A 14,990-nucleotide genomic window follows, 5' to 3' on the forward strand; every position below is an offset into this window, starting at 1 on the left:
CTTCGCAAAGTATTCTCAAGGTCCATCCGTATGGTCATAAATGGCAATATTTTGTCTTTTCTTATCGTATATATGTCCCACATCTTTTTTATCCAGTCCTCTATTGCAGGACACTTTGGTTGTTTCTATGTCTTGACCACCGTGAATAATGCTGCAATGAACATAGGGGTGAATATATCTTTGTGAATACATGTTTTTGAGATTTTCGGGCATATACCCAGGAAGGAATTGCTGTATCATATGGTTGCTCTATTCTTAATTTTTGAGGAATCGCCAGAATGCTTTCCACATGGCTGTCCCAGTCTGCATTCCCACCAGCAGAGAGTGAGGGTTCCCTTCTCTCCACAGCCTCTCCAACACTTGTTATTGCTTGTCTTGTTGATAACAGCCCCTCTAACAGGTGAGAGGTGGGATCTCATTGCAGTTTTGATTTGCATTCGTCTAATTGCTAGTGAGGTTGAACATCTTTTCATGTATCTATTGGCTGTTTGTAGGTCTTCTTGGGAGAGGTGTCTGTTCAGGTCCTCTGCCCATTTTTAATTGGGTTGTTTGTTTGGTGTTTAGTTTTATGAATATTTTGTGTATTTTGGACATTAAACGTTTCTTGGAGCTGTTGTTTATGAGTATCCTCTCCCACTCAGTTGGCTGCCTCTTAGTTTTGTTGTCGATTTCTTTGGCTGTGCAGAAGCTTTTTAGTTTGATATAGTCCCATTCATTTATTTTTGCGTTTATTTCACTTGCCTTTGGAGTCAAGTTCATAAAATGTTTTCTATGACCAAGGTTCATAAGTTTAGTACCTATGTTTTCTTTTATTAATTTATTGTTTCAAATTTTATATTTAGGTCTTTGATCTATTTTGAGTTCATTTTTGTACATGAGGACAAACTGTGATGGTTTCATTCTTTTGCATGGTGCTTTCCAGTTTTGCTGGCACCATTTATTGAAGAGACTATCTTTCCTCCGTTGTGTGTTTCTGGCTCCTTTGTCTAACATTATCTGCCCATGTACATGTGGTTTTATTTCTGGGCTCTAAATAATGTTCCATTGATCTGTGTGTCTCTTTTTCTGCCGGGACTATGCTGTTTTGATTATTGTAGCTCTGTAGTATAATTAGAAGTCAGGTAGTGTGATACCCCTGGCTTTGTTCTTTTTTCTCAGGATTGCTTTGGCTATTCAGTTGTGGTCTGTTTTTTTTCTTTTTTGTGGTTCCATGCAAATCTGATGTTTTTTTGTTTTATTTCTTTAAAAAATGACTGGCATTTTGATGTGGATTGCATTAAATCTGTATATTGCTTTGGGTAATATGGTCATTTTAACTATGTTGATTCTTCCAATTCAAGAACACAGAATATTTTTCCATTTTGTTGTGTCTTTTTCAATCTCCTTTAATAGTGCTTTGTCATTTTCAGCATATAGGTCTTACATGTTCTTTGATAAGTTTATGCCTGGTTATTTTATTCTTTTGGTTGCAATTGCAAAAGGAATTGTTCTTTTCATTTCTTTTTCTGAAGTTCTGTTGTTAGTATACAGGAAGGCAGTGGGTTTTTGTACACTGCTTTTGTATCCTGCAACTTTACTGTAGTTACTTATTGTTTCTAATAGTTTTTTTTTGGTGGAGTCTGTAGAGTTTTCTATGTACAGAACCATGTCATCTGCAAAAAGTGACACGTTTACTTCTTCCTTCCTGATTTGGAAGCCTTTTTTCTCTTGCCTTATTGCTCCGGCTAGGACTTCCAGCACTATGTTGAATAAGAGTGGTGAGAGTGGAAATCCTTGTCTTGTTCCTGATTTTAGAGGAAAAGCTTTTAGTTTTTTGCCACTGAATATAATATTGGCTGAGGATTTATCAAATATGGCCTTTATTATGTTGAGTTACTTTCCTTCTATTACTATTTTATTGAGTGTTTTAATCATAAATGGATGTTATATCTTATGAAATGCTTTTTCTGCACCCTTTGATAAGATCATATTATTTTTATCCTTTCTGTTGCTAATGTGGTGTGTTACATTGATCTATTTGCTTATGTTGAACCATCCTTGTGCTTCTGGAATCAATCCCACTTGATTGTGATGATTTTTTAAAATGTATTGTATTTGATTTGCTAGTATTTGTTTAGGATTTTTGCATCTGTATTCATCAAAGATATTGGTCTGTAGTTTCTTTCTTTGTGTTATCCTTGTCAGGTTTTGCTATCAGGGTTATGTTGGCCTCATAAAATTTGTTAGGAAGTATTGACTCCTCTTCAATATTTTGGGAGAGTTTGAGAAGGATAGTTTTTAAATTTTCTTTGAACGTTTGGTAGAATTCACTGGTGAAGCCATCTGGACTTTGATTTTTTGGGAGGTTTTTCATGGTTGTTTCCATTTCCTCACTGCTGATCGGTCTATTTAGATTTTCCAGTACTTCATGATTTAGTCTAGGAAGGTTATCTATTTCTAGGACTTATCCATTTCTTCTAGGTTATTGAATTCGGTGGCATATAGTCTTTCATAATATTCTAGTATGATTCTTTGTATATCTGTGATGTTTGTGGTGACTTCTTTTTCATTTCTGCTTTTGTTTATGGGTCTTTTTTCTTTTTTCCTGAGTGGTTTGTCAATTTTATTACTATTCAAAGAACCAGCAGCTCTTTGTTTTATTTCATTCAATTCTGCTCTAATTTTTATGATTTCATTTCTTCTGCTGGCTTTGGGTTGCTTTTGTTCTTTTTCTAGATCTTTAAGATGTGATGTTAGGTTGTTTACTTGGGATTTCTCTTGTTTCTTGAGATAGGCCTGTAATGATATAAAATTCCTTCTTATTACTGCTTTTGCTGCATCCCAGAAGTTTTGATATGTCATATTGTCACTCTCATTTATATATCTTTTGATCTTACTTTTTATTTCTTCTTTGACCTGGCCAGTTTTTAGTAGTATGTTGTTTAATCTCCATGTATTGTGGGTTTCTTCCTTTTTGCAGTTGATTTCCAATTTCAAGGCATTGTGGTCAGAGAATATGCTTGGTATAATTTCAGTCTTTTTTAATTTGTTGAGGCTAGTTCTGTGACCCAACACATGGTCTATCCTTGAGAATGTTCCATGTGCTCTGGAGAATAGTGTGTAATCTCATATTCTCGGATGAATGGCTCTGTAAATGTCAATTATGTTCATTTGGTCTAGTGTGTCATTTAAGGCCAATATTTCTTTATTGATTTTCTGTTTGGATGATCTGTTTAGAGCTGTCAATGGAGTATTAAGTTCCCCAACTATGATGGTGTTTTGATCTGTTTCTCCCTTTAGTTCTGTGAGTCGTTGCTTTATATATTTCAGTGTTTCCTCATTGGGTGCACATATATTAAGAAGTGTTATGTTTTCTTGATGTAGTGTCCCCTTTATCATTATAAAGTGTCCATCCTTATATCTTGTTATCTTTGTTATCTTGAAATCTGTTTTGTCAGATATAAGGATGGCTACACCTGCTTTTCAGTGGATGTTTTTTGCTTAGAGAATCATTTTCTTTTCTTTTTTTTTCTTTTTTAAATATATGTTTATTGATTTCAGAGAGAGGAAAGGAGAGGGAGAGAGAGAGATAGAAACCAATGATGAGAGAGTCATGGATGGGCTGCCTCCTGCACTCCCCCACTGGGGATTGAGCCAGCAACCTGGGCATGTGCCCTGACCGGGAATCGAACCCCAATTCCCTGGATCCTAGGTCAATGCTCAACCACTGAGCCACGCCCGGCTGGGCGAGAATCATTTTCCACCTTTCACATTGAAACTACCTTTGTCTTTGCAGTTTAGATTGTATCTCTTGAAGGCAGCTTATAGTTGGATTTTGTTTTTTTTGATCCACTCTGCTACTCTGTGCCTCTCTACTGGTGAATTCAGTTCATTTACATTTTATGGTAATTATTGATGTATGAAATTTCTTTAGCCATTTTATCTTTTGTTTTCTGGCAGCTCTATGCCTCCATTGGTCCTTTTTCTTTGTTCTTCTGTCTGTTGTTTTTGTTTGGTGGTGTTTCATACTTCTTTCCTCTGTGTCCTCTTTTTTTAAGCTATGTGTCTTAAATTTGGGGGTTTTGTATGTGGTTACCATTAGCTTTATGAGAAATAAAGTTGCATTTGTAGAGTAGTTTTTTTCTTTTGAGTCTGCTCTTCAGCCTCCTTTTCCAGTTCAGACCTTTTCCCCCTTCCCTTTCATGTTTTTGTTGTTACGAATTATCCCTGTTTGTGCTGTAAGGTTTTTGGTGATCTTACTCGTAGTGTTGTGACCTTATGGTCTTTGTTTCAGGTAAAATAACTCCCTTGAGTATTTCTTGCAATATAGGTTTTCTGGTGATAAAAATCTCTCAGCTTCTGTATGTCTGGGAATGTCTTTATTTCTCTTACATATTTAAAGGATAATTTTGTTGGATATATTATTCATGGCTGGTAATTTCTCTCTTTAGTTTGAATATTTGGTTACACTCCCTTCTTACTTGTAGAGTTTTCTGCTGAGAAGTCGGATGATATTCTGATTGGTTTTCCTTTGTAGGTCACTTCCTTCTTTTCCCTGGCTGCTTTGAGAATTTTTCTTTGTCATTAATTTTTGACAGTTTAAATACAACATGCTTTGGAGAGGGCCTCTTTGAACTGAGGCAACAAGGTTTCTGTTTGCTTCTTGGATTTGAGGATCTAGTTCTTGCCATAGGTTTGGGAATTGTCATCACTATTTGTTTGAATAGGCTCTCCCTTCTCGCCCTCTCTTCTTCTTCTGGAATGCCTGTTATTGTTCTTTTTCTAATGGAGTCGCATAGTTCTCCTAGAGCTCTTTCTTTTTTTTTTTTTTCCTTTTCTTTTTATGCTCAGGTCTCTTTCTTCCTTCTGTGTCATTTCTAGATTCCTATCTTTGATGTCACTAATTCTTTCCTCCATCTGGTTGGCTTTGTTTCCTATGCTCAGTAGTTCACTCCTAATCTCCTTAATTGCATGCTTCATTTCCAGGACTTCTGATTGTTTCTTTTTTAAAGTTCAACCTCTTTGGTAAAGTACTCATTTTGTACATTAACTTGTTTTCTGAGTGCATTGAATTTCCTGTATTTTCTTGCTTTTTTTTTTTTTTTTGAGTATTTTCAGAACTGCAATCTTGAATTCTCTCATTTATATTTTTATGTGTTCAGGTTTGTTTTCTGGAGATTTTTTCATTTTCTTTCTGAGCTTTTTTGTTACCGTGATTATTCATGGTATTTGCTTGTCATATGGCCCTTCTCTTGCCACTTTCTCTTAAGAGGCCTTTCTCCTGTTTTCTAGTAGGTGGTGTTGTATCACAAGAGTTTTTACTTCTGTGACTCCCAGAACTGACCTCCGCCAGGCTTCTGTTAGAGAGTACATCTATGCTGCTGGGGGATGAGGTTTGTTTTGCCCTCACCATAATGGCAAACATGGACCTCTGCAGTGTCCTTGCCCATGCACTTCAACTGGGGATCAATCACGGAGGGGAATAATGATTCTGCTGCAGTAGCTCTTAGTTTACAGATAATGTGGTCTTCCACCCTACACCAAGGGCAACTGGAGGCGAATTTTGGGAGTCCAGGAGGCAGCAGGGTCCTGTGGCTGGTTTCTTTGTCAGAAACATGGACAGCCACATGACAGAACCCCTGTACTCTGTCCTTGCCTAGGCGTCTCTGCTGGCTCAGCTGCAGTTTGTACCACTTGCCCTGCTGGACTACCCATGGCGACTCTCTGTTCTTCCTGGCCTAAGGAAGTACCTGCTACCACTGGCTTCCTCCCCTCTCCGAGCTGAGCCACAAGCTCCTGGTTGCAGGGCTTCATCTGTGGCCATCTGAACTTTCCTTCATTCTTGCTTCCCCGTTTATTCCCTTTTGCCCACCTTTAGATGCTTCAGTGTGGGGGTCTCTTAGGTGTGCCTCTATGTTGAGCAGGGAATCATTTGTTGAATTATAGTTGAATACCTTGTTCAAGTTTCATGGTGAGAGACCAAGAAGATCTCTCATGCCACCATTTCTCGGATGTCACTCTGTAGTTGAGCCTTGGATTGCTATTGGCATTTGTCAATGGGAGGGATTTACCCCCACACTGATCAGCTACAAGGACTGGCTGTGACCACCGACTTCTGACCACTGTGGTGAATCAGCTGTGCAGGTGTCTGTGCCACAGAGAGGACTTACTTCAGCAGATCTCTGATGCCCACTGAATCTGCCCCTTGAGTGTGTTACTTGTGCAGGTGTTTGGGTGGTTGTGCTTCGACATGGTCTGAAGCTATCCACTGGATGCACTGCCTCTGGAGCCTCCCAGAAGGTGCAGGCTAAGATTTAGCCACCACCTGTGTTCTACCTAGGCCCACCTCACATGAACTACAAATCAGTCTGCAGTTGGCTGCTACTTATACTGGGCTTGGAAGTGGTCAGGCAAGGCCAAGGTGGGAACCAAGGCTGGCTGCTGCTAGTGCCCAGCCTCGGGCCACTTAGTGAAAGTAAGGGGCACACTGAGGCCAGATGCTGCTTGTTAGAGATTTTTAGGAAAATATGAAGCATGAGCCAAGACAGGTCATTTATATGGAAAAGCCACCGGAAACAGCTTGGGTGGTTTTGAAAGTTTAGTGGGGTGGGGCTTCAAGGAATCACCAGAGTGGGATGAACAGTGTGAGCTAGGGTGATGGAGACACAGATATGGCGCCCACCTGCTGGCTCTGTGGGGAGGAGGGCTCATCAAAGGAGCAAGGGCCTTTACCAGCACTTCTGTCTGGGAGAAAGCTGCCCTCTCCCCCCCCCCAGCAGCTCTTGTCCTGATGCCTCACAATTCAGTTCCTCCCTGGTGCCTTTTAAGGTGCTGCCTGCATGCTGGAGCTCAGAAAGAGTGAGCTTAAGTAAGTCCATGTGCTGCCCTTTAAGAGGAATGTCTGGGACTCCAGCAGACTCCATCTCCCTCAGTCTTAGTCCCCACTGATTTTTACAGCCAGAAGGTTTGGGGACTTTTCTTCCCAGCACTGGAACTCTGGGCTGGGGGAATCTGTTGTAGGGCTGGGGCCCTTCATTCCTCAGGGGAGAACTCTGTAGCCTAGCTATCCCTCCCAATATTTATCCACCACATGTGGGTGTGGGACCAACCTGTTCTGCTTCTCTGCCTCTCCTCCCAGTCTCTATGTGGCTTCTTTGATTCCCTAGTTGTAGGACTTCCATTCAGCCAGATTTGAAGCTTTTCTGAGTGATGGTTGTTCTGTAGTTTAGTTGTAATTTTGATGTGGTGGTGGGAGGAGGCGAGTATCCCATTTACTTATGCCTCCTGCCATCTTGCCTGGAAGTCTATTACAGTATATTTTTGAAAAAGTATACCTTTTTAGTTCAGTTCCAAGGTAGAGGTTTCAAATTAAGAAATGCTTATTCTCCCATGAGTTCTCTTTATTTTGATAGTACACCTAATGAGTGGTAATTAATTCACCTTTTTAAAAAACTGATTTTTAAAAATTACACAAATAACACATGTATGCATTATCTTTATACAAAACTGACCACAAACCACAATACTAGCCTCTCTGTCCATATACCTTCTCATTTTTAAATGATACTTTCCAGATTATACTTAGTTTATGACAAAATATTTTGATATTGTCTAAAACACTTTGTTATCTTATAATTTTAGACTTAAAATTTTTTTGTTATATTTAAATCTGTAGTGTCCTGTAATATGATAGCTACTTGGCAAATGTGGCCATTGAGCACTTCACGTGTTTCTAGTATAAAGTGAGATGTGCTATAAATGTAAGATACACACTGGGTTTCAAAGACGTAGAACCCCCTTCCCCCCAAGGTAAACTAGCTCATTAATAGTTTTCATATTTTTTACATGATCAGATAATATTTTGGATATGTTACCATTAAAATTTCCTGTTACTTACATGTTCTTAAAGTAGCTACTAGAAAATTTAAGATTACACATGTGCATGGCATTATGTATTTATTGGCCATTGCTGGTTTAATAGTAAGATACATAGCTCCAAGTTTTTTCACTTTCATGTACAACTATAACTACTTGTTCTTTGATTTTATATACCCAGGGTTTATACTATTTGTAAATATTTGTTAATGTCAGTAACTTAGTAGTTGTTTTTTGCTGTTAAGCGAGGCAGTTCTTTCTGAGTGCTGCAGGGGATACATGGAGAAATAAAACAGTCACCTATGGTCTATTGGCAGGAAATAAGCAAAACCTCCCTAGGTCCAGAAGGTTATTTATTTATTTATTTATTTATTTATTTATTTTCTTTAAAGTCATCAGCTCTGTATTTTTTTTTAACCTGTATACCATTGAATATGTTATGAGCAGATATTGATAAAAAGGTTGATGACACTTTTTCTAAAATCATGCAGTATTATTTCAGAAGGAGTTATTTTACTTTAAAGAAAATATTTGAAGTGTTAATATTCCTTAAGAAACATTCCCATTTAAATTCTGCACCCTATGAAGAAGTTCAGTTATTGAATTGTTCCAAATATGCATAAAACGATCTAAACGTTTTAAAATTAATATATAACATATGTTGCTAAAATGAACGAAAGGGTTATAGAGCAGATGAAATATAATGAATACAATAATGAAGATAGTGCAACCTCTGTTTTAAACAATGAATACATTTCGATTTCTGGCTTAACAGCTGTGTAAACTGCTACAGAAACCAGTCTATGTAATCATATCACTGGGCATATTCTTGAAGATCAAGCGCTTGGTTATAGTTAGCTATAGCTTACTCAGTCGCACCTATTTTACCACAAACTTCTGCTCTAAGGTTATATACCAGAGCATCATTAGGTTTCAAAGACAGAGCTTTACTTAGGTCTTCCTTAGCTAGTTCATATTGCTTTAAACAACAGTAGAACTGTGCTCTGTTCAAATATACTGCAGCCCAAAAGGGACGTCTCTTAACTATATTTGCAGAATCTTCTTCTGCTTCTTCGTACAGCTTTAGTATCATATTTGCAATAGCTCAATTCAAGGCAGCACATTCATTCTCTAGATCAAACTTTAAATCCTTTGAAAAGTAGTCACTAGCCTGGGAAAATTGCCTGTGGTGAAAGTAGGTATTTCCTGTGTTAGAATAAGCCAGTGAGTAGGTGGGGTTTAAAGAAATTGCTGCTTGATAGTCTCTCATTGCATTTTGTTACTGACCCATAAACTCATGAATCACACCATGATTTGTTAACAATTCTGCTGTAGTATTGATCTTTATGGTACTGTTAATATCCTATATTGCAGCAAAATTATTACCCATCTGAAGACAAACCACCGCTCTTCCTTCATAGGCTAGGTAGCTCTTTGGATCAGTTTCTATGGCAATGGTAAAGTGGCTCCAAGCTTTCTGGGATTTTCCTTGGGCCATTTGAAATTCACTTATCTTGGTGTTACACAATGCTCTGTTGTAAAATGCTATATAGCTGTTTTTGTCCATGTTGATAGCTGTAGTTCAGTCTGTAATTGCTAGCTTATAAGTCTTGTAGTATTTCAGAACCTCTCTGCAGATGTAAGCTTGCACACTCTGAGGATAAATTTTGATGGCCTCATTACAATTCACGATTGCTTTGGAGTATCTGCCTTTCAAACCATAGCAGAGGGAGGGCAGAGTGGACTGGAGCTGTGTGAGAAGAACCTAGGGCTGTGCGGCTCTGGAGATAGAGCTCAGAGACCACCCCTCTGGATCCCTGTGCCGAGTCATTCCCCCATCCAGAAGGTTATTTATTAAGGATTAAGGAACCACACAATCCAAGAAGATTCTTGTGAACCATTCATTCACTTAACAAATGCCTTTTTTGACTATTTACTAAGTATCGGGACCAGTTACTTGATAGCACTTAAGCACTAAATGCCATGGATCCTGTATGTAATCAGTTAGGATTGGACTTTGTGGTTAAATAATTAAGAAAACAATCTTATTTTTTCTTTTAGCATTATTTGAGATAACAACTGGGAAAATACATGTACATTTTACAGTGATATAGAAGTTATAAATTATAACTTATATGAAATATATAAATAACCAGCTTACCTACTATATCCTTAGCTGTTTTGTCAGAAGTGGTGGACTGGCTAATTATTTACACACAGCCTTCCTCTAGGCAAAGTTAATTATCTCCTGCTTTGAGTGTATAGGACACTTTATTATAATTGTGTGCATTCCTCCCCTCTCCCCAGCAACTAATTTGAGTTCCTTGAAGCAGTTCCTTGTTTTATTTGCCTTTTGAATTTATTAACTTATTAGTATCTGTATTCATCCTGTCCTCCTGTATTAATGCAAGAGGTGCCCGTTCCTTACAGGTATTATCTCTTGATTTGTACAGGGTCATGGAAACGAAAGCCAAGTCTCAAGTATCAGTTTTTCAAATCTCCATCTAAGGGGAAAAAAACAAACCAACGTTTTTGACTCCATATATTCTTTTAGTTACCACTAACCTCCATTCTTCATTTCATGGTCAAGCTATAGAAAGAGCATGTTATTCTCAATATTCACATTTTATTTGCTTTTCAACCCATTGCAATCTGGCTTCTGCCTTCACCTCTACACTAAAACTTTAAAATCCAAAGGACATAAAAAAATACCAACTCAAAATGAATCAAAGACAAAACCTAAAAATAAGACTCTTAATAGAGAACATGGGGGAAAGCGTCAAGATACTGGATTTGGCAATGATTTCTTTGGTTTGACACCAAAAGCACAACAACAAAAGAAAAAACAGACTTCATCAAAATTAAAAACTTTTGTGTATCAAAGAGCAATCTCAAGAGAGTGAAAAGATGTGTAGAATGAGAGAAAATGTTTGCAAATCATATCTGATAAAGATACATCAGATATACAGAGTATATTTAGAACTACAACTCAACAACAACAAAACAAATAGCCTGATTTTAAAATGGGGAAAGGACTTGAATAGACATTTCTACAAAGAAGAAATACAAATGGCCAATAGGCACATGAAAAGATGTTCAGCATCACTAATCATTAGGGAAATGCAAATCAAAACCACAATGAGATACCACTTCATACCTATGAAGATGGCTAATATTTAAAAAAGCAGAAAATAACAGGTGTTGGTGAGGACTGGAGAAGTTGGAACCCTTGTGCATTGCTGGTGGGGATGTGAAATGGTACAATCATTGTGGAGAATGGAATGAGAGTTTCTAAAAAAATTAAACATAAAATTACCAAATGATCCAGCAATTCTACTTCAAGGTACACACCCAAAAGAATTGAAGGGGACTGGAACAGATATTTGTACATCCATGCTCATTGGAGCATTATTCATAATAGCCAAAAGGTAGAAGCAACCCCAAAGTGTCTGTGGCAGGATGAATGTACAAAATAAGGTAGTATTATTCAGCCTTAGAAAGGAAGGAAAATCTGACACGCTACAACATGGACAAACTGTGAAGGCATTATGCTAAGTGAAATAAGTCGGTCACAGAAAGATAAATATATGATTCAACTTATATAACGTAAGTAGTCAGATACATAGAGACAGAAAGTACAATAGTGGTGGCCAGGGACTGGGGTGAGGGGAAATGGGGAGTTAGTGTTTAATGGGGACAGTTTCAGTTTGGGAAGATGAAGAGTTCTGGAGAGGGATGGTGGTGATAGGTGTAGAACAACGCGAGTGTACTTAATGCCACCGAACAGTTGTACTGAAAAATGGTTAAAATGGGAAATACTATGCTAAGTATATTTTACTATAATAAAAAATGCAAGGAACTTTTGTTGTTGTTGTTAATCCTCCCCTAAGGATAATTTTTCCTCTGATATTTTCGAGAGAGTGGAAGAGAGAGAGGAAGAGAGAGAAACATTGATGTTAGACACATCGCTTGGTTGCTTCCTGCATGTGCCCCGACTGGGGCCCAGGATTGAACCTGCAACCCAGGTAAGTGCCCTTGACTGGGAATAGAACCCGAAATCCTTTGGTGCGCGGGCTGACCCTCTAACCACTGAGCACACTGGCCAGGGCTCAAAGGACAGTTTAAGAAACTAACTTTATTTGCTTCTATTGAGATCTCCCTCCTTGAAATTCTAACCTAGATTTCTAAAACATTCTCATGGTTTTTCTTTCTGTTTCTCTGGTCCCTTTTCCCTCCTCTTTTATGGCTTCTATAATCTTAATTTATGAATGTCTCTTTGGCTTATTATTTATAATTTGCATTCATATCCAATATTCCACTAGTGCTAACTCTAGTAGTGGAAGATTATATAGTCTCTATGAATGTCAATCTCATCACATACAATTAAGGTTTAATATTCCTATTTTATTACATGTGAAAATGAAATAATACAGAGGATATTTAGCCTTTTTTAGCAGGTATTATATAATGATAACCTGTATCTCTAGAGTAGATATTTTCTGAGGTCCAGAAGTGTAATTCCGACAGTCTTTTGGACATCCCGCTTAGTTGTTCCCTTGAGACTTTAAACTCAGTATTTCTAAAACTGGTTTTGGCCCTGGCTGATGTGGCTCGACTGCTAGGAGCGTTGTCCCATACACGGAAAGGTCAAGGTTGCCTAAGTTGCGGGTTCCATCCCTGGCCTCAGTACTGGTGCATGTGGGAGTCAGCTGATCATCGATGTTTTTTCTCTCTCCTCCTTTTCCCCCTCTGTAAAAGTCAGTGAAAATGTCCTTGGGTGAGGATTAAAAATAAATAAAAAAAAATAAAACTGGTTTTTGTTTCTCTCCCCAGACCTGTACTTCTCCTGTGTTAAGTCTTTTGGTCCTGATCACTCTCCCCCACTAATCTGTATCTTTCAACTTCTCAACAGAAGCTTCTGATGTTTTGTCTGGTTCATAACAGGTGCTCAATGACTTTTTGTTGGTTACATGAGTGACATCCTATATGGTGGAACACAGACTTCCCACTCTACTATTGTGTTCTGTGGTGGTTTACACCAAATCATGGAGTTTAAGTTAAATTCATTCAGGATTCTAGGATGTCATTCTTCTGATTAATTATTATAACACCTCTTTATTATTTTTTTCTTGATTGGTCCTAAGAAACAATATATGTATTTTTTCTTACATTTTATTAAATCTTTGTGATAATTTCAAACATACAAAAAGAAGAAAAAATGATATATTGATTTACCATGTATTCATCACCCAATAGTTATCAATTCATGGCCCTCTTCCTCTAACTCAGATTACTTTGAAGCAAATTCCAGACATTTTATCAATAAAAATGATATTTATCTCTAAAGGATAAAAACTTTAAACATAACACAATACCATTATCACACCTAAAAATAATAATTTCTTAATAACATCAAATGTCTATGTTCAGATTTTCCCATTTGTCTTATATTGTGTGCTAACAGTTATTATTTTTAAGAATCAGAATCCAGCCCTGGCTGGGTAGCTCAGTTAGTTGAGCATCATCCCCATACATCAAGGTTGCGGGTTCTGTCCCTTCTTAGGCACATACGAGAATCAACCAATGAATGCATAAACAAGTGAAACAACAAATTGATATTTTTCTCTGTCCCTCTTCCTCTCTCAAAAAATCAGTCAATACAAATTTTTAAAATCAGAATCCAACTTTGGATCATACATTGTAATTGGTTGATATGGCTCTTAAGTCTTAGTTATGGGTCTCCTCTATTTTGCTTGGAATTTATTTGTTGAAGAAACTGTGTTCTGTAGATTTTTAAAACTGTAGATTAGCTCTGCTCAATAAAAACAGCAAGCCACATATGTAATTTCATTTTATTTAAAAGATTTTTATTGATTTTTAGAGAGATAGAAACATCAGTGTGAGAGCAAAAATTCCATCGGCAGCCCCCTGCATGGCCCCCATTGGCGATCGAACCCGAAACCCAGGCATGTGCCCTGATCAAGAATCGAACCAGCAACCTTTTGATGTATGGCTCAACCAACTGAGCCACACCAGCCAGGGCAACACATATGTAATTTTAAGTGTTCTACTTGCCACATTATAAAAAGTGAAAGGAAATAGGTGAATTAATTTTTAATATATTTTAATTCAGTAACATGTCCAGATAACATTTTAACATATAATTATCATAAAATTATTAATGCGATGTTATACTATTTTTTGTACCATATATTCAAAATCCAATGTGTATTTTTATTTACAGTGTACCTCAATTTGGACTAATAACATTTTAAGTGCTTAATACCTACTACATGTGGCTACTGCCTACCATATTGGGCAGGGACATTTAGGTGTTGCAGTTTAGATGCCTGTCATGTCTTTAAGTGTGTTCTTTTTTCCTTGTAAACTGGGAACATGAATTTAGATTTTCCTTTCATTTTTAAACAAGAATATTTTGAATGTTAATATTAAACACATTTGATAAGTTCAACTTTAGAGAATTTTTTATAAATGAAATTGTGACTCCCTTCCAGGATTAAAAACTTTTTATTTGTATTTTAGTGCCAGTCCAGAGGAATATAATACAGTTGTACAGAAGCCAAGACAAATTCTATGTCAATTTATTGACCGAATACTTACAGATGTAAATGTTGGTAAGAAATAACTATCTCTTATATAAACTTTATAAATTAAATTGTTTTCTTTTCCATATATACATTTTGCAAGCATTTTTCTCCATGTAGTTTTATGGAATTAGTATTTATAATAGTTACATTTTCAAGCAAGTTATTTACAATATTTGTTATATAATGTGAATTAGGCTCTTAAAGGAAGTCTATTTTCCTATTTGTTACCTAGATTTTCTGCTGCTTACTATGAATTCTTTGATATAAGGTATCATTATAGATAAAAAATATTTGACTAGTTCCAATGATTTGGACTCTTAACTCCAGTGGTTGAGAAACAGCAAATGCCATAAAAAACTGGTGACTTTGTAAGTTGTTGATCAACCCCTGTTTGTGTTTTCTGTCTGTGGAAATCTAAAAGACAAATTACAAACTTGCAAGAAAGTGTCACATTTGTTATATTCGTTAAAATTACATTGAAGGGGTAAAATAGAGTGCCATTTGGCTCATGGTGTATAAATTTGATTC

The 14,990-nt window shown here is 37.1% G+C and overlaps 1 protein-coding gene across 1 annotated transcript in view; it reads left to right on the top strand.

Moving 5' to 3' along the window:
* Positions 1-14,990, top strand: part of ATR (ATR checkpoint kinase) — a 129,320-nt gene that overhangs the window by 4,708 nt on the left and 109,622 nt on the right. The window contains exon 2 of the mRNA XM_081137827.1: positions 14,398-14,489. Coding sequence (XP_080993953.1) covers positions 14,398-14,489 — 92 coding nt within the window. The remainder of the gene's footprint in view (positions 1-14,397; positions 14,490-14,990) is intronic.

Source organism: Miniopterus schreibersii (assembly GCF_964146895.1).
Source record: "Miniopterus schreibersii genome assembly, chromosome: 5".
NCBI lineage: Eukaryota > Metazoa > Chordata > Mammalia > Chiroptera > Miniopteridae > Miniopterus > Miniopterus schreibersii.